Raw genomic sequence first — 22798 nt, forward strand, 5'->3', positions numbered from 1 at the left:
ACCAGCCATACAATGCGTTCGCTGGACGCCTGAGGCGGGAACAACCCAAACCACCTCAGAGTTATTGAGTCGCATTCTGAAAACTAGAGGTCTCTATCGTGGTTATGGTTTATGATCATTGCAATGAATCTTCTGATCTGGATTACCAGCAATGGTCAAGCATATGCTGTGCAACGCGATTTGGGGACACAGCAAGACCATGAAGTAAAAAGTCTGTTTCATGGACATTGCTTTTACGATCAAAGATGACGGAGAAAGGCGCTCAAGGTGACTGTAGATGCCCGGTTCTCCCTTTTAACTGAGCTGCTCCAACGGTGAGGTCCCTAGTCTACACTGCGAAGAGTTACATGGGCAACATCCTCACTTTCACCAGAAGCTCCATCTGCCAGCAACGCCTGCTACCACCGGCGCTCTAACTTTCATGAGCTATTCCCCAGATGGATATTGTCTCTTTGCTGGGTTTGAAAATGGCTGGGCAATATGGTGTCTTTGGAAAGGCCGGGGGGGGAATAGCTTTCGATTAGACTCGAAGTTGGCAAAGACCAATGGGGAGGATTGGTTGACTGGAGTTGCGGACGGATGTTGGATTGGCGGTGGGTCAGATATCATTTTGTCTGGACGGAACGACCGAGCCTGTGGGCGCTGGAGACAACCCGCAGTGCCTTGACTGGTTGCTTTTCGTCTGGGGTGGCTCGAGGCTTGCTGCAAACGGGGACTGAGTTCATCCTCTACCGAGGGCATGATCTTAGAGATCTCATGACGATCTCAGGAAAGGATTCATTGGCATCATGCCCAGTGCCCTCCCGCATATCTCCATTCACAGTGGCCGATTCGATCTTGCGTCGTGTCCCAAGATGGACGATATGTTTGCAATCGCAAGTCAATTGAGGTCTCGCACACTGTAGCGTCAACAGTGGACGATGGAAAGTATTTGAAGATTCACAGGCCGAGCATTCGTTCGCGGTGCGGGGAGGCATGTTGGTACGTCACATACTGATCACAGCAGCAGTCCCGAGAGCGACGGGTCATACGAGGTACCGTACTTGTCCAACCTGCATTATGTTTTGACTAACCCTGACTTGGCTTGAAAGATCCGCCTGTATTCACGCGAGGCTTCTCTCGGTAACAATTCGATCATGTTCGCCGATCGTTACCATCTCCGGTTGTGTTCATTGGCGCCTCTCTGGAAGATTCTCTTTTGGTCTATACCTACGATAACATTCTATGCCATTATATCATCAACTCAACACAACCCCCAAATAACCCTCGTCCCAGTTGGGCAGATCGCGTTCAATGGCATTGTCCGCCGCACCAACTCGCGTCGATCAATCAACTGGGTCTTACCCGAGGAGCAAAGCGTGAGTGATCGATACTCTTCTCTTGGTTGACTTTGAAGCATAGTACTGACGGGAACGCACGAAATGGTGAGCCATCGCAAGACGTGAGAAGTCGTCATCCGTTCTTCTACTCGTTGACGGAAATTTGGTCCTGTTGCAGCCCACTGTGTCGGATGCCGGCGATCATTGACATGCGCGTAATATCCCATGATGTTGAGTATTACATCTTGATGCGTGACCAGTTATCCTTCAATTTCTCACCCCAGATGGATGAACCGCTGCCTGCAGTCCTTCAGTTGACATGGCACTGGGCCACTCACAACAGTCACTGTCATAGGGACTCGCTATGGATATTCCGTGGCCAAGATTTGTTAGCTTGGAATGATGTTGGGAATATTTTGCGGGAGGAGACGGTGCCGGCTTCACTCAGTAAACCTCTGGACTTTTATCCCCTGTCTGTCTTGCTGAACAAGGGCATCGTGCTCGACGATGAATCACAGAAATGATCAACGACGCGACGTGACATTACTGTTCAGAGTTTGCCACCAGGTAGGTGACCTTCTCCTCTGAAACTTCTTCTCTGCTGACTTGTGGGCCTTAGACACCTCTTCCTCCCATATATCCTCCAATATGGCCTTATCAATGTTGGCACAGCTGCTATCCTTGCTCTTTGTCGTCACTTCTCTCATCTGTCTTATTTTGCCCATGGACTGGAGATCACGCTTCATCACGTACTGGATGACGAAGTGGACAATATCAGCCGAGCCAATAAGGTTTGAAACCACAAGAACGCGCGGAACCGCTTCTTCCCTGTCATCGCTTTTCTTCAGGCGTCTCTGCCGGTCAGGGAGTACGCCAAGGATTGTTGTGCAATGCACCGGAAAACCGAGCTCGGTCATGGCGAACGCTTTTCACCTACCTGCCTCCACCCAAAGACCTGTTCGAACAGGCCTTGAAACTTGATGCCCTCAAAACCGCCGTTGGTTACCTGCTTGTGCCTGCAGCTTTTGAGGACGATGAGGAACAAGGAATGACGGCCGCATTCGAAGAATACGTCGTTCGTTTAATTGCTCTCGCCTCCAAAAAGGGCGACTGGGAGTTGTGTGCTGAGCTGGCCCGCTTCCTCATTGCACTGGATGCTTCTGGGGATATGCTCCAAGCGCGCGATTGCCCGAGTTGGTCTACGATCCGACTCACGGCCTGCCACCAAGGGCGCACCCTCTGGCGCGGTCACTCGGTTTGGATCTGCGGAATCCATGGCCTGGGGTTGAACTCTAGCAGTCAGGTCGCCATCGTGGTCATCTCTTTCCGATCCTCGTCCCTGTCCCCTCTTCCCAGCGGGCGAGATGGTGATCTATCAGATGAAAACCCCATATTCTGCAGAGATCCATCTTGATCATCCAATAAGCTTAGAATGGGTTAGGATCTAAGACATTAAATTCAAAGTGATCTCACACTCCCATTTTCCTGCCAGATGATGGCTTAGTGCAGCTTAAGTGGCTTTGAGTTGCGCCGTTGCATAGCTCCCCACCAACCAATCCACTCTTCGTCATCGGGCCTTTTAGCCAAGCCTTGAACCAATCGATCGTACCCAGTCATCAATATCCATCAGTGCATCACAAAAACAAAACCTTCGAATGTCCTCGACTGACAAGTTGAATCGGCCGCCTTACTTTAACCAGAACTAATTACCCTCCAGACTGACCCCAAGCTGGGTGATCAGTCAAGATGTCGTCCTCATCCAAGACGGTGAGTCCTTCTATGCCTTCAAGTCTTCTCGGTGTTCTCATAATCAAGCTAGAAAATGGAGCGAAAGCTGAGCCCAAGGCTGAGAGCTTATATTCCATCTGGAACGGTGGACAATACCACTGACTTCTTACGTGACTTCTGCAAGGTACTAACTATTGACGTTAGCAACAATTTGGTGGAAGATATTTTAGCGTGGCGAAACCGAGGAAGAGCTTCGACAACTGGTCGAAAGTATCAGGACTGGTTTAGTAGTACCCATGCGAGCGCATGGCGGCAAAGACACCTACCGAAGCCACTCCGTCTCCGCGTTCTGGGGTTGAAGATTCAACCGAGACTCTCAAGGGCCTCAATATCGAGCCCATCACCAGAAACCCCCCAGTTGCAACTCCGGCGCCACTGCCCAGAGATAGACCGGGAATAAATGCCTTGCAACGGGGTATTACAGTTTTCGACCACGACCATCCACCCAACGCACTAACGACCCGTCTTGAAGCTGCTCACATCATTCCATTTGCTCTTGGATCGATTCGGGCCAGTGACAGCGAGGTATTTAATAGACATGCGAGTATCTGGGTCAATCTGAAGCGATATTTTCCAGTTCTTCGTGAGATGTCCTTCACCTCAGAACGGACTCCGATTCGGAGAAGAACATGATGATGCTAGACCAGCGGTTTCACAAAGAATTCGGTCAATTCAACATCGTTTTTGGAAGCAGCCGGCGTGCCTCACCAGTACCGGATCAAGGCCTTTCCAGGGGCGGTCCCAACAAGTGTACTACCTGAGTTGCCCGAGAACTCGCTCGTCGCTTTCAAGGTCCCAAGAGGAAGCTTGGGAACTTCCAGACCCCGATTTCTCCAAATCCACGCGTGTATTGGCAACTTCCTACATATGAGTGGCCAGGGGGAGATCATCGACAAGATTCTGAGAGATTTCGGCGACTGTGGTGGGCTTGCGCCCGATGGAGGCACCAACCTCGAGGACCTTCTTGCCGGTCAGCAGCCTCTCGCTACTAAGGTGAAAGAAAGTCAACCTGAGACGCCCGGTGACCCAAACTCTGCAGAAAAGCAACGTGACAACGTCCCCGGGGGAAGCAAGGCTCTGGCACCGGGAATAAACCATGGGCATAGGAGAACGGTTGTCATGGTCGCTGTGGGAAGTTAGGCCAGGGTGATGGACTGCACCACTATCTTTAGCTAACTTAATACTGAACTCATCAACTAGTAAATGTCCAGTCTCATGGCTTCTGCTGTCTTCCCTTTCCGTAACAGTCGCATCCATTGCGTGCGCGACTCTCGTTTACCAAGTTCACTCAAGTACCAGACCGACGGGCATTGTTCTACCGCGCAGGTCTTTTGAGGTAGGATGCTTAGTTTAATGTTACGCTCAGGTACGAAAGGGAAGATGAACAACCAATGACACTGTACAGTATGCAACGAAAATACGGTAGACCCTGAGATACGGTATCTTATCAGATACGGTATCTTATCTTGATAGTGAGAATACGGTTTCCCCACACTTTCATATCTGCATTCCAGTCGATCTAAATAATTATCTTCATTCGGCCTACAATGATATTCCATTGAGCAATTACGATCTTCCGAAGTGCTAACGCATAGATTATTATATTAGTCACCACTTAAAACCTTCTAACCTGAAAAATATCCATCTAATGGGACAGAAACGCGCTCGCGAAACGTGTCACTCAGCGCGATCAGCGCGATGGAGCCACATCCGCGTACCTATTTCACCCCCATCCACTTCCTCCTCATCTTTACTCCCTCGATCTTCCTTAAACCATCCTACTTGACACCATCATACGAGGGATCTCTCCATCCATGATGGCTACTCACAACAATACCCGAAATCGAACACCCACCTTCATCCCCGCCACTTCCGGCATCCATGCGCGGTCATGACCATGCTCTATTTACAGAAGATCCCCCGTTAGGTTCAAAAGCCAGCTAGGAAAGCGTAACCGGGAGGTATGTTATTATCGTTGTCTTGAATATTCATCCTTTTTATAATCAGTACTGATACTAATGAAGCATACACAGTGTGAGACCCCGGTATCCACCAGTGATGGAAGCAACAGTCCCTCGTCAAGCAATTTTGTTACGTATTTCTCCGGTGATCCCCCCGTCCCCGAAGAGGAGAACCTACAGTCGTCGGAACCCACCTCCCAACACAGTGTCTACCCAGGAAGAGGGAGTGGGTGACCGAGAACGTCTCAATGAAGTCGTACGGTGGCATTACCTTCGCTACTTCACACATATGAGGACACGGACAAGTTGATTCGGACGATCTCTCCCAACCTGGACAGTAACACTTACAGTACAATCAGTTGTACAAAGACGTTGGCAATTGGACTCGTGGTTGGAAGAGCACCACGATGAAACGCTTCAAGGTAAGTTTTTTTTACTATCGAGTTCTCTCGTTTTTGCAGAGGTTAATGAGGTTGTAACCAGGCGTACATTGAGGACGTTGTTACCGAGGACATTGTCCTCAAGAACATGACGGACCCAGGGGCTCTACATTCGTACTTTCGTCATAATTTCAACCCCGGGATTTCGCCGACGTGTTCTACTGGATTCAACGGCTCTTGGATTGGGATAAGACATTCCGCTTGGAAAGAATTTCATCAAAGGTATGTTCTTAGACTTTTCTACTTTTCGATTATCGCTGATGTACAAACCCTCTGTTCTAACATCTCACTTTCTATAGATATCTGGAGTAATTTAGCTGTCCAACTCAGACTGCACTGGGACATCTGTCAAACCGGAAACTACAGGTTCGCAAGGGGGAGACTGGGTGGGGATCCCTGGAGTTCTGGGACGAAATGGCGCACGGACGCTCACTACGATGTTGTCAAGCCTGGACTAGAGACGTTTGCGAAGAAATTTGCGTCTACAGCGATTCGGAGGGCGAAGGCTAAGGTGGAAAGGCCAAAGGGACCAAAGCGAAAAATTGTTCCACCCCATTTAGGCCTCTGATCCTTTTCGGCAAGCCCGAAGAGCAGGAAGATGAGGGATCTGAAGTGAAACGGGGAGGGGATGGAAAATATTTGGAAGGCGGCGCGATGGATTCGAATGGGATTAGGTTGATCTTGGAGCACTTTTCCAGGTGATGTTGCGTCTAATGCACCCCCGACCAACCCAACCGGCATGGAGCTCTCTACAAATGGATCCCTAGTGGTGAGAGGCAATGACCTCCATTGGATGGCTTATGACCATATCTGTTTATCCATGGATGGACCACAGCATTTTGTTTGATTAGACTTATTACCCAATGAACCTTCTGTACTCACTATACCTTTTGTAGCCTTTCTTGTCAACACCAAACACAGACAGTTCGGTATGCCGGTAGGGACCAACACGAGAATAATCCAACAAGAGCTCGAGGTCGTGTTCCCAATACGGCAATACTGTGAACAAAACTGCAAGTTAATTTCGCCTCCAGCTCGCTCTTGGTGTGTCGAAGTGACGCCCGGCGATGTTCTAGGTTGTAAAACCCCGTGGTTGTGTTAACTTCCGTGTACTAATGAGGGCTTGCATGATGGGGAAATGGTGATGAGATAGGTATATCATTCCATCAAGGTTCAAACTGGGACAAAAGCCGTTGCCATGACCTATACTAGGCCATCACATGCTTCTCAGATGTTCCTCTATCCATGTACGTCAGATGTATCCGTATCCTGTTTCTTCGCTGATTCATTGCCAATTTCCATATTCCCGCCCGCGTCACGCCGTCAATCCCCCGTATCCAGCCTCTGCATTCATCATGTCTATCATTTTCAACGCCCTCCCTCCCTCGTCTATCTCTTGAATTTGGCAAGCCCTTGTATCGCTCAATTGAGCAGGCTGTTGAAGCGATCAACAAGCATGCCCAGCTCCAGGGCTTCGCAGTCTCGAGGGGAGCCTCAAGCCCTACCCAGGTGCTGCTCCAATGCGCCCGAAGTAGGGGCTACCTTTGCCTTGTCCCCTAGTCATTGTATTGCGGAGAGAGGTTGCCATGGTTTTGTTCCTTTCCAACTCTTTCATTCGCTCGGATCCAGAGTCCGAAAATCATCCAGCATTCTCATCTGGTAACTGGGAGCTGCTTTCTCTCATACATGTTGGTTGATAGTATACAAATATAATACTGTATATCACTAGGTATATCTGTTCATATGATGTTATGATGGGAGTAGTAATTGTAAGCTCCATTTCGTAGGACATTTGGTAAATTTTGGAATGCAAATCTCTGAGTCGTCGGTCTGGTCAGTCACGGGACGACTCGATTTGGTGGCAAATCACCTGTTTCTGATTGGCTGGAATTCCCCACTTTGGTGCCAAGGAGCAACTGCATGATTGGACCCGATCTGGACTAGCGTGGCTTATAAACTTTCTGCTTAAATATTATTTTTTTTGTTACAGCCAGGTCAAGGAATTGATCTCCCCTTTAGAGAGTTGTGAAACAAGGACAACAGTCACAACACAGAGGATACTTTGCCCGAGACAAAGGATATATTGACAATTCAACATGAAATAGAGAAATACAACCAGCTTGAATGAAGCTAGTGAGCTCGAAGCAAGGAAAGAAGAAGCGAAAAGCGAAAGCTAACACGAATACGCGCACCAATCATGAGAGAGGTCAATCTCCACCTTTGAGTATTCTCGTTATGCAGCCTCGGACATGTTCATCCGGTCAGCCTTCGCATCTCGCGTCCCCCTTCCTCTGTGTTTTCCTCATTTTTGCTTGGATTTCCAAGCCTGTAGGAGGAATCTCTTTCACCATTGGTCACGATTTGGCTTCGGGGGGACAAGGCCATTTGACCATCTTTATATATATAAATATGGCGACCAATTTTACTCGCGAGACACCCGACCTGGGTAAACCCCAATTAGCGTCTCCACGCATGGCTGGAGCCGATTGTATGTCCCCCCCCTCCTCCCCGGGCCTATCGAGAGCCTTTGATATTAATTCTGTGTGCAGGTGGTGGTGGGGATTATGGTGGGATCGTTGATTGTGAATCGCCGCCGAGACTCCAGTAAAAGTGCCAATGAAGAGCAAGCCCGGTTTGGAGACTACGCTCTCTTGGAAGAGGGCGATGCTCAACCTCGCCCAGCGAGCTTCATGCCAAATCGGAGACTGTATTCGGGCTCCGCATCAAGACGCCAGACTCGTCACGCTGGGCGCACTATTATCACAGCAGAATCTTGCAGAAACTGCCCTTTTTGGTCGAGATGTTCTACTGGATCATGAATTATCTGTTCTATTCCGTGACCAAAGGAGTAGCACAGTGGCTCTCCCCGGCCCAGATAGGAGTCGTCCAAGTGGCGCGAGACCACGCCATTGACATCCTCAATTTTGAACATAACACCGCGTCCTGGGTCTTCCCTATCCAGGAATCGGATTTCCAGTCCTTTTCATTCAAAATCATCCCTCCATTCTGACCATGTTCAACCGGATTTATTCATTAATTCATATTCCCGGAACAGTGTTGTGAGTATTGAATCCCACGCCCACCTGCCTGCAATGCACCGACACATCGACTGACCTGATAGATTCCTCTCCTGGTATTACTATGTTGCCAAGGACCATGCATCTTTGCCCTGGCCCGCCGGACCATGACTCTGGGGAATCTTGCGGCCATCTTGGTATTCTGCTTCTACCCATGCATGCCGCCACGATTGCTCCCGGACTCGTACGGATTCTACGACACCGTCCGACAAGGCAACGCGGAAAGCATCTGGGTCGGTGGAAAGTCCGTGAATCAATTTGCAGCCATGCCGAGTCTTCACTTCACCTATGCCTTTGTGATCGGCTGCACCTTTCTGCACTACTCTGGAGTACTGCAGAGACTCCGGGGACAGTCAACGCAGACGTCATCTCTGACCCAATTTGGCTTTTTGGCACTCGCTATCTGCTATCCAATCTTGGTCCTCAGCGTCATTGTCGCCACCGCCAATCACTACTGGCTCGATGCTGTGGTGGCCATCTTTACGGTGACCCTGTCCTTCTACTGCAATAGGATTCTTATCTTGTTACTTCCGCTCGAGTATGCGTTTTGTTGGTGCTTGCGACTCGCAAAGCCTGTGCCTACCACGGGTGATCGGGCCTGCAGGAAACGAGCTTTGCAGGTACCTCGATAGACTTTGAGAAGACTTCTATATACTTGTTGTGACTGGGTGGGCCATGGCCTACAGCCGTCTTTATCTTTTCATCGAGGGTTAATAGATTGTCATGTTAGATTCACCCTTCTTTGGTCTGCTCTTCATCTCTGCTGCGCACCGCTTCCGCTTAACTGTATGAATCCTGGGCAGGAACAGAGAAAGTTTTCAAGCCGTTAGACCGAAGAGTTTGTATTTCTGTGGCTTCCACTACCTATCTGTCAGTGTGGTCAGAACTTAGTTGTTATACGAACAGGGGCCTCTGCTAGTGCTTACATAGAAGGTTCGGAGTCGACGATCGTGATCCACCAGCCCTCTACATAGCGCAGAGGGTGGGGCTTTACCGGAAGATCTGCGTCTAGGATTAATGAGTGAACACCTGCAGTCTACGTAAGTACCCGTTTTGAATTGAGGCTGCAGCCTCAGGCTTCATACGAGCCAGAAGCGGTTAGCGTTTCTCTTCAAGTTTGCTCGTGACGCTTGGCTCGAAGTATTGCCCGGCTGTATTGGCAATCGGCTGAGAACAATCTTGAAAAAGCGTGAAAAATTATCGCACTCGCGCTGCCATTGTGGCGTATTCTAAAAGAAATGCCAAAGTCTTTCCTTTTGCATCTGCAAGTGCCGGAGCGCGTCACGATTTTGTTGGGATTTCAGTGGTCGTGGTAACGTGGATCCTCGTTGTTCGGGCACCCGGATATTCGGGCAGGCACCTCAATTTTCCTCTCCTCACCAAACCTCCAATTTTCAAATGCCTACCATGCCACCAATCCGTGGTCAAAAATCTTAGAAATTAGTTGAGCAGGTAGACAGAATTCTGCTTGTAAGTAGGGTTATTAAAAATGGCTGGGTTACCTCCATTGCTGCTGCTGCTCGCTCTTTCAAATTCCCGCGGTCTACGCGGGACTCAGGTGGTTACTATTTGGTCTGTCATGGAGGGCTACAAGCCATAAATTCACCCATCACTAAGAGGATCAATCCAGGATAGGTTAATCTCTATGGTTACTAGAGGTGCTGCTCTTACGATCGCCATGTCGAGAGATATAGCCAATATACAACTCGAAACCCGCAGAGGGGATACCCTCCAGACCGTTGGCAATAATTGGCCAACACGATACATCAAACGACATCCCGAGCTTTCTAGTCAATTCTCTCGTGGTTATAGCTATAAACGCGACTTGCTGGAAGATCCAAATACCATTATTGAGAGGTTCAAGCCTGTTGGAAAAACGAGTGCTCAATATGGTATCACTTCGGATGATATCAACAACTTTGACGAACCAGGGTTTGCAATGGGAGTTACTGCAGTGACAAATGACATTACACAGTCATTCTGTACCGGTCGGAGGGGTGTTTTGCAGGATGGCAGTCGCAAATGGGTGAATATTGTCGGTCAAGTTAGTTGATGAGCGTATCTTGATGCGGGATGAAATTGAGCATTTATGGGAATGGAACAGAAAGCAGACAAGAAAGATGGACAAACTAATGAAGCAAATACCCAGTAGAGGCGGTTTAACCGAGCTTTATGGTCCTACTACCAATGTTGGTGGTGAGGAAGGTGCAAGTGTGAGATATATATCTCGTCCTACATCCGCTCTAGAACCCTATGTTGAACCTACACTCCATGTTTTACCCCCTATGCGTCGGCAAATCGCCTGTTCTGGGTGTCATAAAAAGGGCATTCTCTTAACAAATGCCCCAAAACTTAGTTTAGTAAAATTTATGGGTTTCTGGTTGATTAATTGGCGTTTAAAAAAAGTAGGAAAGTTGATGTTTTGAAGTTCCTACCCGAATATCCGGGGTGCCCGAACAACGAGGATCCACGTTAGGTTGGGTGGACATTCGTTTCCCTATGTGCTTCATGTTGAGGGTAATTTCTCCTCCCCTTTGGAGACAAGCAGAAGGTATAGAGCATGAACAAGTGGAAGCGAACGAACAAGAGGAATTTTAGCATTGTGAAATGTTTTAATCTCATTGTTGTCCAACGGAATTTCCTTCAACCAGCTATTTCTGACCTGGTGGGAGATATGGTACGCCGCGACGGGTGTCGTCCGCTTCCATTTAAGCCTCCTAGGCCAATGCCGCGGTGGTTAAATCCATATGCAATTGAATCAAGTTGCCTTTCCTCCTCAGGGTAGCGTGGAATAAGGGATAACACCGCTTTATTGAAATCAGTGAAAAATGGCTGGATTTGCCAATGCCGCGCTTTCAAAGACAGGAGGATATGCACCAGAATATGCCCAATCAACCAACCACACTTGTTCATCTTGATCTAAGATCAGGTTTTGAGGACTGATGTCGTGGTGTGTAAGAACAAACTTGGTCAAATGGAATGGAGGGATGTCATTTGGGGGCTTGATGGACGCTCTTGCAGATATCGAGCTTGTGGTTAAACCAAGCTTCCATTTCAGCAGTGTCCATAAACGGCCCAGCGCTGTAATCTGTGAAGAACCGACCCCGACATGGTCCTCCACCAGTGGGGCCAGGCTGCAAAAGCTCAATAGAGTGCATCTCTTGGATCATTTCAGCAACCTGCGCAGCGATTTTCCCTTGGGTGTCACGGGATAGGCCGTTCCAATCGAAGGCTTCCATCGACCACTTTTGCTCGAGGCGCGTGGATACAGTGACGATGCAATGCCTGCAATGCCATGAGAATGTCAGCCAGTCGAGATCAAGGCCTTCGCCTTCATCAGCACCTCCAACAGTACTCGCAGATCCCACGTACTCAGACAAACAAGATGTTAGCAGTCAGGATTGCCACTTGATTTTGCCCTTCCAGGCCCGGCAGCAAGACTACAAAATGAAGACCTGCTCACATTGCCTGGAGTGGTGGCTTGACATGAAGCTTGAGGATGGGCGTGTCCCGGTGTCAGCGCTGCCGAAAGGCAGACAAGGACCAACCAGTATGGCTGTATGGTCAATTGAATGGGATACAGCCGGATCGGGTACCCTCACACCTGCCTGAGCTCACGCAGCTCGAGGACATTCTGATATCGCGCGTCGCGGCCATCCATGTCTTTATCGAGGTGCGCCAGATACGTAGACAGCACTACCGCCACCAAGGCTATGTTGTGCACTTCTTGAGAGAGATAGGGCACGTGTACGAAGAACTAGGTACACTCGCTTCCGACTAGATACGTAGATATTATCTTACTTCGACCATCCACTACCTACCGACGTAGACGCAGGGCAGACAAAATCGACAGTTCATCCTGGATTTTCGAGTCTGCCGATCTGCAATAGACATTTTGCTCCACTTTCTACAACAGAGCCGTCCCGGTTATCGGAATATCAAGATGTCATCAGGCTGGACTGGCTCAGGAGGCAACTGGGTCAAAAGGCGCGTCAGCGGTTGAAGAATCACATGAGGGGAAGTCACCTGGTGACACTCTTATATTGCGTGTTTGCTCGACTGGTAACGTCTCTCTCACGCATCTTCCCTCCTCATCACATTGTTTCATCGTCCATCGACACTTCGATTGACTCAAGATGCGTCTCTCAGTCACTTTGATTCTTCTGCCTCTGGCTATCTCGGTTGGTGGTAAGTTGATCGCCCGTGTAGACTGAGGCTCTTTCTAACATCAGTCAAGGTCTCATGATCACCGAACCTGAGAATGGCAACGCGATTGATGTATCCGTCCCCTTCACCGTGAAGTGGTCCTCCGTCGAATGTGTATACCATATGTTGTTTCCCAGCTTACGTGAAACTGACAAGAATCAGGACCGATCCCAAGACCTTCGATATCGTGATTGTCAACAACAATGCCCATCCCAGGGTTGAAGAGAGGGTCGCCTCCGGTATTGACACGACCAAGGGCTCCCTACACAGTCCCTGGTCTGAAGGACATCGACCATGGGTAAGAATCAACCACCCGTCCCCCGTCTATCGGATTTGGACATGTTCAAGGAAACCTAATATCTGACTTGCACCAGTATCGGTTACCAAGTTAACCTGGTGTCCAACACAGTCCCGAACACCGGCATCCTGGCACAGTCTCCGCAGTTCGAGGTTGTCCCTCCCGCTAAGGGCCTGTCGAACGCTTCTACCACCGAGGGTGCCTCTACCACCAACGAAGCTTCCACCGCCGATGGACTTTCTACATTGACCGTTTCGATCATTTCAGCTACCTCGACTGGTACCTCAGCCACTGCTACTTCTCAGACTGATGTTTCCACCAAGACTGAGCTCACCATCACCGGTACCTTGACGTTCAGTGTTCCCACCACCCCGCGGTTTCCACGGGAGAGTCGACCATTGGCACTCATACCACTGGCGGAAACAACACCATTGTTTCCTCGACTACAGCCACTGAACTTATCACCACTACCAGAATTACCACCAACACTGTCAAGACTTCGGAGCGACTCCGATCTGGCAACTAGCACCTCTTACGCTACCGACTCTGCTGGTAGCACGACCACTACAGTTGCCCTTCCAACTCACTCCAGGGGTAGTGCGATGGCTCTTGCTGCTCCCGGCGTTGTCGCTGGTCTTCTGGCTGGTGTTCTCGGCTTCAACCTCTAAGCTGGTACTGACGGGTTACCTGCCGATTGCTGTGATGCCAAACTTCAGTGTAGTAGGTACAAATCAAATATCAGACTGTGGATGGTGAGAACCCAGGCTTGAAATGTTTTCGTTATGCAAAACGTGATGAGAAGTGCACCTTTTGGTTCGCAAAGAGGATAATTGGCCTTTCGAGGTCTCGTTTATGGCTGTAGACGACACTACATCGCCAGATTAATGTGCGCATCCTGCGCTGTTTTATTGATTCGTTTCAATTGCCTAGTCCTACCTTGCCTGACAGTATCAATAACACCTGTAGCTTCTACTGTATGCCATCGAGCCATAATACCCCACCCAGGTCGTGTGCAGGCTGACAGCTCCGTGCAGACGGACGTTACGCTTTGTAGCTTAACACGACAGAACGAATTCGTACTTGTTAGTCTTGTTCGATTTGCTGTCTCACTCAAGCACCTAGAGGGCGTATCATCGCAGTACTCCGTGCTCCGTACTGCGTACAGGCTACAGCGATATGGTTCCTCTCGCGTCTTTTGACTGGGCTCGCTGCACTCGGCTATCTTCTGCTTCACATGTAGTTTCTCCTGGGTTCTACCAGTAGTAGTACCGCCCAGTTTCAGGATGTCGTAGCCAGTAGTTAGGAAGAGATCATTTTCTAAGAAGGATTGCTTCACAACGACAAAACTGACTTCAGGTAGAGGTAAGGGTAGAACTCGACGGTTGACTTCACCGATATCTGGATTCTGGACACTCATGCAGGGGAATATTTCATTCAATTCATCCAACACATAATCACCATACATGCCTATAGTTCCAAGCCTAAACAAACGACCTAATAACTGTGTATATGCCATCCAATTCGCACTAATCCAAATGCAATCTCCAAAGCCCATCACCAAGATAATGTCCCTCATCCATAACAACACCTTTCCCTTTACTCTTGATCTCCTCGGTGCCAACCTTCAGCATACCAACCAGGCAAATCTCCTCCTTACCCTCAGCCTTAACGCCGACAATCTGTCCCGCCTCAAGCGCATGCTCGGCATCAGGCAGCCGGCCTCCGGGCGAGGTAAGACCGGGGGCCATGAGGGTTGCGCCGGAGAGCACAAAGCGGATGGCACCGCGGTCGATCTGGATTGTCGGGATGGCGGAGGGGTAGGCGTGGATGAGGCGGGAGGTGAGGACGGGCGGTCCGTCGATGGGTTGGAAGAAGAGCGGGGTGGAGTCTATTGTGTAGAGGGTCACGCGGTCGGGACTGGAGTTGTTTTGGTTAGCTTGCGGTCTTGGGTGTAGGCAGTGGTGAGAGCGGAGATGCCGATGCTGGAGAAATCCAGGGGAGTTGTATCGTGCAGTTTCACGGCTTCCAATGAAGCCTTCTTGGGCATAATATCTTCAATGAATGGCTCAAAGCCGGGATATGTCTCCAGCAGCTTCTGGCGCAGGCCGCGCTGCACGGAGGATTTGACCTTCGACCGGTTGCTTAGGGGGATACTAGATGAAGCAATTGGGTTAGCCTGTCTGTCTATCTGTCTATTTGACTGATAATCACAGCGTGATTCAAGTCCCATGGAAGCTGTCTATTCCTTGATTGGGGATTTTTTGGCAGCTTCTGCGCTCTTCACGTCGTCTTCAGGTGGAGGAAGATGCGTGCACCTATTTGGCAAGCAGGAAGCTCAGGTCAAGCCGCTATGCGTATGGAGGCCTCTCGGAGGATTGATGGAGGGGTTTCACTCACTCTTTCTTGAACATGATGCTGGTGGGTGTATGAATGCTATGACGGCAAAGCTCTCGATAACGCAAGTGGGATGCGCGGGGGACCAGGTCACGTGCCTGATAGAGTGCTCTGCTTTTTCTTCCCTTTCTACCACCCGGAGTACTTGGCCTAGAGGGTTGGGATCTCCCAAATGGTCTGAGCTGGATAGCAAACCACCAATTCTCATATCGGCAGAGGTATCGTGTTGAACAGAACAGGATGCTGCAAGGTCATGTTTACAACTACGTCTACATCCAACAGAGGTTGTTCACAAGAACCAAAGTTGACAGGGTGACAACAGAATAAGGACTGTGGTATGAGTATCATCAACACTGGTGTATCATTCAAACTATTTGTCTATATGCACCTAGTGCTTGGCAGCACCGGCCTTGATGAGCATGATATCGCCATCCTCGACGACGTAATCCTTGCCCTTGGTCATGATTTTACCGGCGGCCTTGACGGCACCTTCGTCACCAAGCTCGCGCAGCACACTGTAGTTGTACACAATCGCCTGGATGAACGTCTTCTCAAAGTCGGTGTGAATGACACCAGCGGCAGCGGGAGCCTTGATACCCTTGCGGATGGTCCATTGGCGGACCTCGTCCTCACCAGTGGTGAAGAAGGAGGCCAAGCTCAAGGCCTGACGCATGGTGGTGATGATCTTGGGCAGACCAGACTTGGTGCCCAAGGTCTTGCACTCTGCCTCAGCGGCAGCATCATCGTGCATCAGAGTGAGACGCTCCTCAAACTGAGCAGAAACGGGCAGGATTGGGTCGCCAGTGGAGTTGGTCTTGATCCACTCGAAGACCTGGGGAAGGTACTTGTTCTTCTGGCGGATGTAATCTCTTTCGCTCAGGTTGACAAGGTACACAACGGGCTTGGCAGTGAGGAGGAACAGGGGGTTGATGACTTCGACCTAGAACCAAGTAGGTTAGCATGAGTTGTCTCAAACAATTTGAGTGATGCAATCATGTAAAGTGGACTCCAAATTTCAGCATATAACTTTTTTTTCTCAAGGTGCCCTCGGATTGTGAGTATCCTTTTAATGAGGGCACTCAACGAGCTGGGTTAATTTCGAGCAGTGCTCTTATTCATCACTGTAGGAGTTGGGGGAGGTGGAAACAGGCAGATGCGGTGCAGGGAAGGAAAGATAGGAATATGTCAAAACGTACCTCCTTGGGGCTCCAGTCACCCTTGCGGATGTCATTACCATCCTTCAAGAACTGCAGAATCTTGGCAGTGGTGGCTTCCTCCTCCTTAAGCTTCTTCATCTCAAGAGATTGTCCACCACGGCGAGTCTGCTTGCCGAGGGCCTCAAGGGCCTTCTCGACGAACTCGATATCCTTGATGCGCAGCTCCTCGCTGATGATGGTCAGATCACGGGTAGGGTTGACATCTCCCTCGACGTGGATAATCTCGGCATCATCGAAGCAGCGAACCACTTGGAAGATGGCATCGACAGCGCGAATGTGCGACAGGAAGGAGTTACCGAGACCAGCACCAGTCGAGGCACCGCGGGTGAGACCGGCAATATCGTACACGGTCAAGTTGGCGGGAACCTGGGACTTGGGCTTGTAGTGCTCGCAGAGCCAGTCGAACCGCTCATCAGGGACGATAACGCGGGCCTCCTCGGGGTCAATGGTGGCATAGGGGAAGTTGGCCGGGTTACCCAAGGAGGACTTGGTGATGGACTGGAAGAGTGTCGACTTGCCGACATTGGCAAGACCAACCTGAAGCCATTGTTAGGATCACATGGTTGAGAAAAGAAAGAAAAAAAAGTTGTAAGGAAAGGGGGCAAGGGGGGGATTTAAATAGTTTTTTGTGGAATTAAAAAGTGGACTGTGCTGTGTGGGAAGAAAAGGAAGGGAAAAAAAAAGGTGGGGTCCTTGCTCACATACGATACCACTCTTCAGGTTGTTTCCTGGACGACCCAAATGGATCTTTTCCTGAACTTGCTGCTTCTTGGGAGGCATTTTATTGGATTTTTTCTTCTTGCTTGAGTAGAAGCGACAGAAGGGAGGTGGGAGGTGGGGGGGAAGTCGAAAGGCGGAAGCGGGAACAGGGGAGCGCGCCAAATGCAGGACCAGCTGCGGATCGATCGACGATACGAAGGAAGAGGATGGATGTGGAAGACGTGATGGCGGTTGCCCACAGCGATTGTGGGCAAGAATAAGTACAAGTAAGGAGAGAGTTAAATGAATGCGTATTCAGCTATCGAGAAGCAATGTTGATGAGGTTCGCGCCAAATGTTGTCGAATTTTCTGCCTGCAGAGCTATCACCGCTCACGTGAAAGTCAAGCCCTGAACGACGTCATGACGGACTGGTACGTAATCAACCTATTTGGGCAGTCCTGAGGTATTGTTCTTAGGTTTACTGTCTATCCAGATGTATGAGCAGCCCATAGCAAGATTGAAACAGGTTGACCTGATGCAAAGCAACCCTAGAGAGAACCTATGATACAAATATCAACCCAATCCCGCCTCAGCAGATAGACAATGCAAAACCCTTTTGCGTGACCCATTCCCATCGAACGCCATAACACACGAAGAACCTGCACACATAGCCTTAGTAAGAAGAAAGTCATTAGAGGTCCATTGCGTCGCCCTGTTCGGAGACAGCGTCGACCATGTCCAACAGCTTGGCATAAGGCACGGTCACCCGTTGCAGGTCCCGATGTTTACCTAGAGGTGATTTCGTTAGCTATTGGCTCAAGCAGGAGCAAAAGCAAGTAACATACCAAGTGCAAGGATAACCTCCTTCAGCAAGGTCTCCCGTGGCCAGCCACACAGATCATCGGATCCTTCACGCCAATTACGACCCTCGCGCTCGTTGGCCTGCAATTTCGAGACTGCCTCGCTGACATCATCCTCGTCCTCGAACAGACCGCCAATTAGACTCTTCAACAGCTCCTCAACCTTGAGCTTCAAGCCCTCGGCACCGATGCGCTTGGCGTACATGTTTAGGTACAACCGGAACTCTTCCTTGGCGCCCAGAGACAAAGCAGCGGCAAGACGGTTCTCGAGATGAGCGATAGAAACAGTGGACTCGAACGTCTCATATCCTTCGCGTGATAACAGAACCTTGATAAGACGCTGGAGGAAGTATGCTCTGCCACGAAGGAGGAACTCATTTGTGGTGTTTCGTTCCAACCATGGAATGATGCCGGCTGCGACGGCCGCTTTGGCATCCTTGTTATCCTGTTGGGCATCCTTGGCTTGCAAGTTGCTCACTGGGGCATCTGTGGTATTCCAGTACTGGCTACCGACAGCCCACCAGGATTCCGAAACACGCTGCCACGTGAACATAGCAGGGGGAGTAGGAGTATCCTTCGCCGTTGGACAGCGAAACGACGATTCTGCCCTCTGAGTTGATGCGTGCCTCGGTCACTGCAGGAGCGGTGGTGAGGCTCCCACCGAGTGCATGGACAGCAGCATCCAGGGCCGGCTGAGAGAGATGGGTGGGTGGGAGAAGACAAGTGCTTCACATTCCAGACATAGCACATGCCCACAGAGTTGATGCACAGGAGCCACGGTCCGTTGCACTCCAAGATAACAGGCTGTGCCTCGAGAACAAGCGCACTGACGAGACGACGGCCGGCCGGGGTCCAAAGGTAGATTGATCCATCCTCGCAGGCAGCTGCCCAGATGCATTGATTACCAGTCACAAGAAGAACATTCCGCGGCAAGAAATCCTGCCACAAAGGCTGGTCTCCGCGGAACAAAGTCAGACGTACCGGCTCCCGGTCCCCAGCGCGACCAGTCAAGCTTGCTGCTGAAGGGTTTCGAGCTTCGAAAATGACGTCCACGCGACTTTTCGGAGAGGTTGAGTCGGCGCCAGGGGCAGGTAGTTCAGTCGGCTTGCCAGCTGCGTCCAACGCGCGAACGATGTGGGTGCGGATTTTGGGGACTGCTAGACGGAGTGGGCTGATGCTCATGCAAGGATTTATCACCGCAGGACGAATGAACTCCGGAGTCGGCAGTTGGCCAACCGTGGCGGGTTGAACTTGGGCTGGCAGGAGGCCGTCGGGGGTGTTGGCCATGATGGGGGTGGCACCGTTCTGGCTGGCAAGTGCCACACGTCTTTCAACGCTGCCGTCTTCGTCACCCTCGATCTGGGCCAGCTTGCGTTTATTTCCAAGAAGAAGAGCAGTCAAGCCACCCTTCGGCAGGCCATCGAATGGTTTTGACAAATCAAGGATGGTGGTGGGAGCGTCAGCCTTGACCTGGCTGCTGATGGACTGCATCAGGCGGGATTGTGGGAGAGAGGACTCTCCAGCTCCAGCTCCGGAAACAAGCAGTGGTGCGATACGCTTTTTCCCCTCCTTTGTGTACGTGGGGCGCTGCTTCAGTCTTTCCAGCTTGGCTTTGTAAGGATCGGGTTTCTCGGCTTCTGGGATGGCAGGCGTGGTAGGAGTTCCGTTTGCTTGTGTTTTGGGTGTGTCAGGAGCTGGTGGAGAAACTCGAGCAGGTGTTGCCCCATTTGATGGCTGTGGTGCCTTCTCTCCGTTCGCCTTGGGCTCGGCGCCGTCGCCCATCAGTGCACCCATTCTTCCTTCTACGTGCTTGATCTCACCAGCCTTGCTCTTTTCCTCCAGCAGCAAGCTGTCCGTTGTTTCCGTGATGCCGGCACCCCTTCGATTAGTGCCGAATTTTGTGAGTGACTTCTCGTTCTCCTCCATCTCTGTGGCCCATCCTAGTTCCCCGTCTTCAAACCGGACTGCCAGGATTGTGCCATCCAGAGCAGTGGCAAATAGACACTTCCCGTCAGGAGTCCACGCCAAATCTGAGATAGCCTTGGCAGCCATCTCCTGCGCAACCACGATCGGTCGAGCATTACTCGTGATCCAGATACTCAAGGATTTGTCCCCACCGGCGCAGGCAATGACCGTAATGTGGTGTTGGGGTACAGGCTGCCCATCAGCTTGCTTCTTATTGGGAGGCTCGGTTGCGTACAGGCGTGGAGAGAACGAGCAGACTTCTACTGGTGCCTCGTGTCCGATCAGATTGATATCACCATCCCACGATCCACGATTGATGATGGCGACAGAGCTGACAGGACCGTTCACAGCATTTGCAGCTGCAATGTGCATCCCATCCGGCGACCAAGAGCAGCGACGGAAATAGGCCGTCAGCGGCGAGTTGGCAAATGGGGCTGTGATTGTTTGTTCAAGGACGAAATTGTTCATCTGATCGTGGGCCGAGTGGTTGGGGGCAGGAGAGGTGAATCGAAAGATGCGGACTGTCCGATCATCGCTGGCCGTCGCGAAATATTTGTTCGCTGGATCGAAGGTGATTCCTTTAACGTGACTTTGGTGGATCGCTATCGTCTTCAGCTTTTCGAACGAGTGGCCAGACCACACCACGACCTTGGAATCCAGCCCAACCGATACCAGTATCGACGAGTCGAACGACCATCCGAGATCCTGGACATCATTATCGTGACCGATCAACCGCCGAATCGTACGCCAATTCTCGACAGGCGGTGCTTCGTCCGTGCCTAAATGATTTCCACAGCTGTCAGCATCTGCCGTTCCTCAGTTCTCGCTATAGTCAAAGCGTACCGAATGTTGACGAGTGTGTTGGAGGATTAGCATCGAGGGTATACACGCAGACAATCTTGTCATCTGCGCCCGACGCAAGGTATTTCCCGTTGGGTGAGAATCGAACGGTGTGGATCGTGCCCGAATGGTTGCTCATGGAGGCCAGTTGCTTTGGCTTGCCCTCGAGTTCAGCAGTTCCGGTGCCGTAAATGGCCTCCGTTGACCAGATTCGCACATATCCATCTGGGTATCAAAATTCATGGTGTCAGTGACGTTTCCCCTAAACAGCGCAGGCATTTTCTGGAGGCCTTCCGGCGCAAACGAGGAGGGATTGAGCTCACCTCCAGCAGCTGTGACTAGTCGCTTTCCATCTGGCGAGACATCGCAGCTGTAAACTTCGAAGTCTTTGCGTTCACCTGTATCAGAGGATTGCCATTAGCAAATGTGGTCCCTCCGTCGACTGATCCAGTTCCGCTCCGCTGTGAAGCGTGGCTGCGCCTCACGAGAGAAGAATATCCCAACAATCAAGCTCCGTACCTCCATGGGTGAGCCAGACCGGCTTGATGATATGCATCGCGCCGGTTCCGGAGATGAATTCAGCCTTGCCCGATTGTTTTCCAGCTGTCTAGATGGTTGGTCCTTGGGATCAAATTGTGCGACACGTATCGACGGAGTGAGCGTGGTAAGGAGGGAGCGCCAGGCGTGTCGAATGCTGATCTACGGACTATTGGATGGCCTGTAACATGGCAGATCTGGGGTCAAAGAAAGCGGATGCCTCTCTTTCGAGGTACAAAAATCGAAGTTCCAGTCCGATTCGAGGGAGAAAGAGGGATGAGGTCGGAAATTAACGCGCAATCAAAAAGTCGCGATCTCCAGACCTGGTCCGAGCTCCCGCGTTGATGTCCGATATGTCACGGGCAGTCACGGGCCCTTTAGTGAGCCCAATGGGCACTTTAGAGTATGAATTCCTACTTCCTGATATGACGGTCTATATGTGGGAATTCTACAATGCAACTAGGCATTGGGTGTAGAACAAGACTTCCACGAATCCACGCAATGTCACGGCCCCGGCACGGGTAGGCTAGCATCTGTTGAACATCCCAGTTCACAGTCGACGTCCCAAAGTAAAATCTACACCGAGTATAGCTTGTAGGTATTTGATATGCTCATTACGACCACTACGACAGATTACAATCACACAGTTCATCCTGAAAACATTTCGTGTTCACATTAAGCATAGGTAAACACATCAAGCTCATTGATCAATCGATGAAGCACTTTCATTCAATCGAAGGTATCACACACTCCGATTTACTTCGAGGATGATCCAGATCCAGATCCCGAGGGGGGGAGTGTAGGTCCCCTGCCCCGACGGACTCGAGTAGTAGGTGCTTCCATTAGGATTGGAGTAGTAGTAAGAGCCATTCCTAGGGCCATAAGTCAGTGGACACATACTATACTATACGCATGTCAGCTGTGTTCAGAGCAGCAACTCACGTGTTGGAGTAGTGGTAGCTGTTCTGGTTGGAAGCGCTGCTACCGTAGTCACGGTTGCAGTAGTGGTTGCCCTGGGTAGTGATAAGCTTGGGTTTTGATTCTTCATTTGTACAGGAGATGGAGATAGCATACCTGGGAGTTGGTACCAGAGCCGGTAACAGTGTATCCTTTTCCGGAGGGCATGATGGATGATTTCAGATTTGGTGATGAGTTGGTCTTGATAAAGTGGTTTGGAAAGGTGAAATGGAAGAGAG

At 50.5% G+C, this 22798-nt stretch overlaps 13 protein-coding genes across 13 annotated transcripts; 7 read left to right on the top strand and 6 right to left on the bottom strand.

Moving 5' to 3' along the window:
- Positions 1 to 1967: 1967 nt before the first annotated feature.
- On the top strand, positions 1968 to 2733 carry N7515_000001 (Ribosome control protein 1; the record flags this gene model as incomplete). The annotated part of the gene is given in 2 exon segments (XM_056660745.1): positions 1968 to 2187; positions 2198 to 2733. 2 exon segments carry the CDS (start codon positions 1968 to 1970, stop codon positions 2731 to 2733), a joined length of 756 nt encoding a protein of 251 aa, XP_056525911.1.
- Positions 2734 to 3065: 332 nt separating this feature from the next.
- On the top strand, positions 3066 to 4247 carry N7515_000002 (uncharacterized protein; the record flags this gene model as incomplete). The annotated part of the gene is made up of 3 exons (XM_056660746.1): positions 3066 to 3086; positions 3339 to 3632; positions 3750 to 4247. The coding sequence occupies 3 exons, from the start codon at positions 3066 to 3068 to the stop codon at positions 4245 to 4247; spliced, it is 813 nt and encodes a 270-aa protein (XP_056525912.1).
- A 677-nt stretch (positions 4248 to 4924) lies between these two features.
- N7515_000003 (uncharacterized protein) lies at positions 4925 to 5302 on the top strand (the record flags this gene model as incomplete). The annotated part of the gene is made up of 3 exons (XM_056660747.1): positions 4925 to 4995; positions 5020 to 5068; positions 5141 to 5302. The coding sequence occupies 3 exons, from the start codon at positions 4925 to 4927 to the stop codon at positions 5300 to 5302; spliced, it is 282 nt and encodes a 93-aa protein (XP_056525913.1).
- A 173-nt stretch (positions 5303 to 5475) lies between these two features.
- Positions 5476 to 6076, top strand: N7515_000004 (uncharacterized protein; the record flags this gene model as incomplete). Its single annotated transcript, XM_056660748.1, has 3 exons — positions 5476 to 5490; positions 5552 to 5730; positions 5839 to 6076. The coding sequence occupies 3 exons, from the start codon at positions 5476 to 5478 to the stop codon at positions 6074 to 6076; spliced, it is 432 nt and encodes a 143-aa protein (XP_056525914.1).
- A 1841-nt stretch (positions 6077 to 7917) lies between these two features.
- N7515_000005 (uncharacterized protein) lies at positions 7918 to 8518 on the top strand (the record flags this gene model as incomplete). Its single annotated transcript, XM_056660749.1, has 3 exons — positions 7918 to 7996; positions 8058 to 8112; positions 8191 to 8518. 3 exons carry the CDS (start codon positions 7918 to 7920, stop codon positions 8516 to 8518), a joined length of 462 nt encoding a protein of 153 aa, XP_056525915.1.
- Positions 8519 to 8692: 174 nt separating this feature from the next.
- Positions 8693 to 9217, top strand: N7515_000006 (phosphatase PAP2 family protein; the record flags this gene model as incomplete). The annotated part of the gene is made up of 1 exon (XM_056660750.1): positions 8693 to 9217. The coding sequence occupies one exon, from the start codon at positions 8693 to 8695 to the stop codon at positions 9215 to 9217; it is 525 nt and encodes a 174-aa protein (XP_056525916.1).
- Positions 9218 to 11575: 2358 nt separating this feature from the next.
- N7515_000007 (uncharacterized protein) lies at positions 11576 to 12246 on the bottom strand (the record flags this gene model as incomplete). Its single annotated transcript, XM_056660751.1, has 2 exons — positions 11576 to 11956; positions 12190 to 12246. The coding sequence occupies 2 exons, from the start codon at positions 12244 to 12246 to the stop codon at positions 11576 to 11578; spliced, it is 438 nt and encodes a 145-aa protein (XP_056525917.1).
- Positions 12247 to 12721: 475 nt separating this feature from the next.
- Positions 12722 to 13757, top strand: N7515_000008 (GPI anchored serine-threonine rich family protein; the record flags this gene model as incomplete). The annotated part of the gene is made up of 4 exons (XM_056660752.1): positions 12722 to 12773; positions 12823 to 12889; positions 12954 to 13067; positions 13166 to 13757. The coding sequence occupies 4 exons, from the start codon at positions 12722 to 12724 to the stop codon at positions 13755 to 13757; spliced, it is 825 nt and encodes a 274-aa protein (XP_056525918.1).
- An 858-nt stretch (positions 13758 to 14615) lies between these two features.
- Positions 14616 to 15500, bottom strand: N7515_000009 (uncharacterized protein; the record flags this gene model as incomplete). The annotated part of the gene is made up of 3 exons (XM_056660753.1): positions 14616 to 15071; positions 15110 to 15242; positions 15487 to 15500. The coding sequence occupies 3 exons, from the start codon at positions 15498 to 15500 to the stop codon at positions 14616 to 14618; spliced, it is 603 nt and encodes a 200-aa protein (XP_056525919.1).
- A 371-nt stretch (positions 15501 to 15871) lies between these two features.
- On the bottom strand, positions 15872 to 17480 carry N7515_000010 (YchF/Obg family ATPase; the record flags this gene model as incomplete). The annotated part of the gene is made up of 3 exons (XM_056660754.1): positions 15872 to 16423; positions 16680 to 17237; positions 17406 to 17480. The coding sequence occupies 3 exons, from the start codon at positions 17478 to 17480 to the stop codon at positions 15872 to 15874; spliced, it is 1185 nt and encodes a 394-aa protein (XP_056525920.1).
- Positions 17481 to 18091: 611 nt separating this feature from the next.
- On the bottom strand, positions 18092 to 20693 carry N7515_000011 (TUP1-like enhancer of split; the record flags this gene model as incomplete). The annotated part of the gene is made up of 3 exons (XM_056660755.1): positions 18092 to 18189; positions 18246 to 18870; positions 19002 to 20693. 3 exons carry the CDS (start codon positions 20691 to 20693, stop codon positions 18092 to 18094), a joined length of 2415 nt encoding a protein of 804 aa, XP_056525921.1.
- A 507-nt stretch (positions 20694 to 21200) lies between these two features.
- Positions 21201 to 21621, bottom strand: N7515_000012 (histone transcription regulator slm9; the record flags this gene model as incomplete). The annotated part of the gene is made up of 2 exons (XM_056660756.1): positions 21201 to 21463; positions 21585 to 21621. 2 exons carry the CDS (start codon positions 21619 to 21621, stop codon positions 21201 to 21203), a joined length of 300 nt encoding a protein of 99 aa, XP_056525922.1.
- A 741-nt stretch (positions 21622 to 22362) lies between these two features.
- On the bottom strand, positions 22363 to 22727 carry N7515_000013 (uncharacterized protein; the record flags this gene model as incomplete). The annotated part of the gene is made up of 3 exons (XM_056660757.1): positions 22363 to 22474; positions 22545 to 22615; positions 22677 to 22727. Coding segments are annotated over 3 exons (234 nt in total), but the record flags the coding sequence as incomplete, so codon positions are not given.
- Between the last annotated feature and the right edge of the window lie 71 nt (positions 22728 to 22798).

Source organism: Penicillium bovifimosum, assembly GCF_028826915.1.
Source record: "Penicillium bovifimosum strain IBT 22155 chromosome Unknown utg000001l_segment0_segment0, whole genome shotgun sequence".
NCBI classification, from domain to species: Eukaryota; Fungi; Ascomycota; class Eurotiomycetes; order Eurotiales; family Aspergillaceae; genus Penicillium; species Penicillium bovifimosum.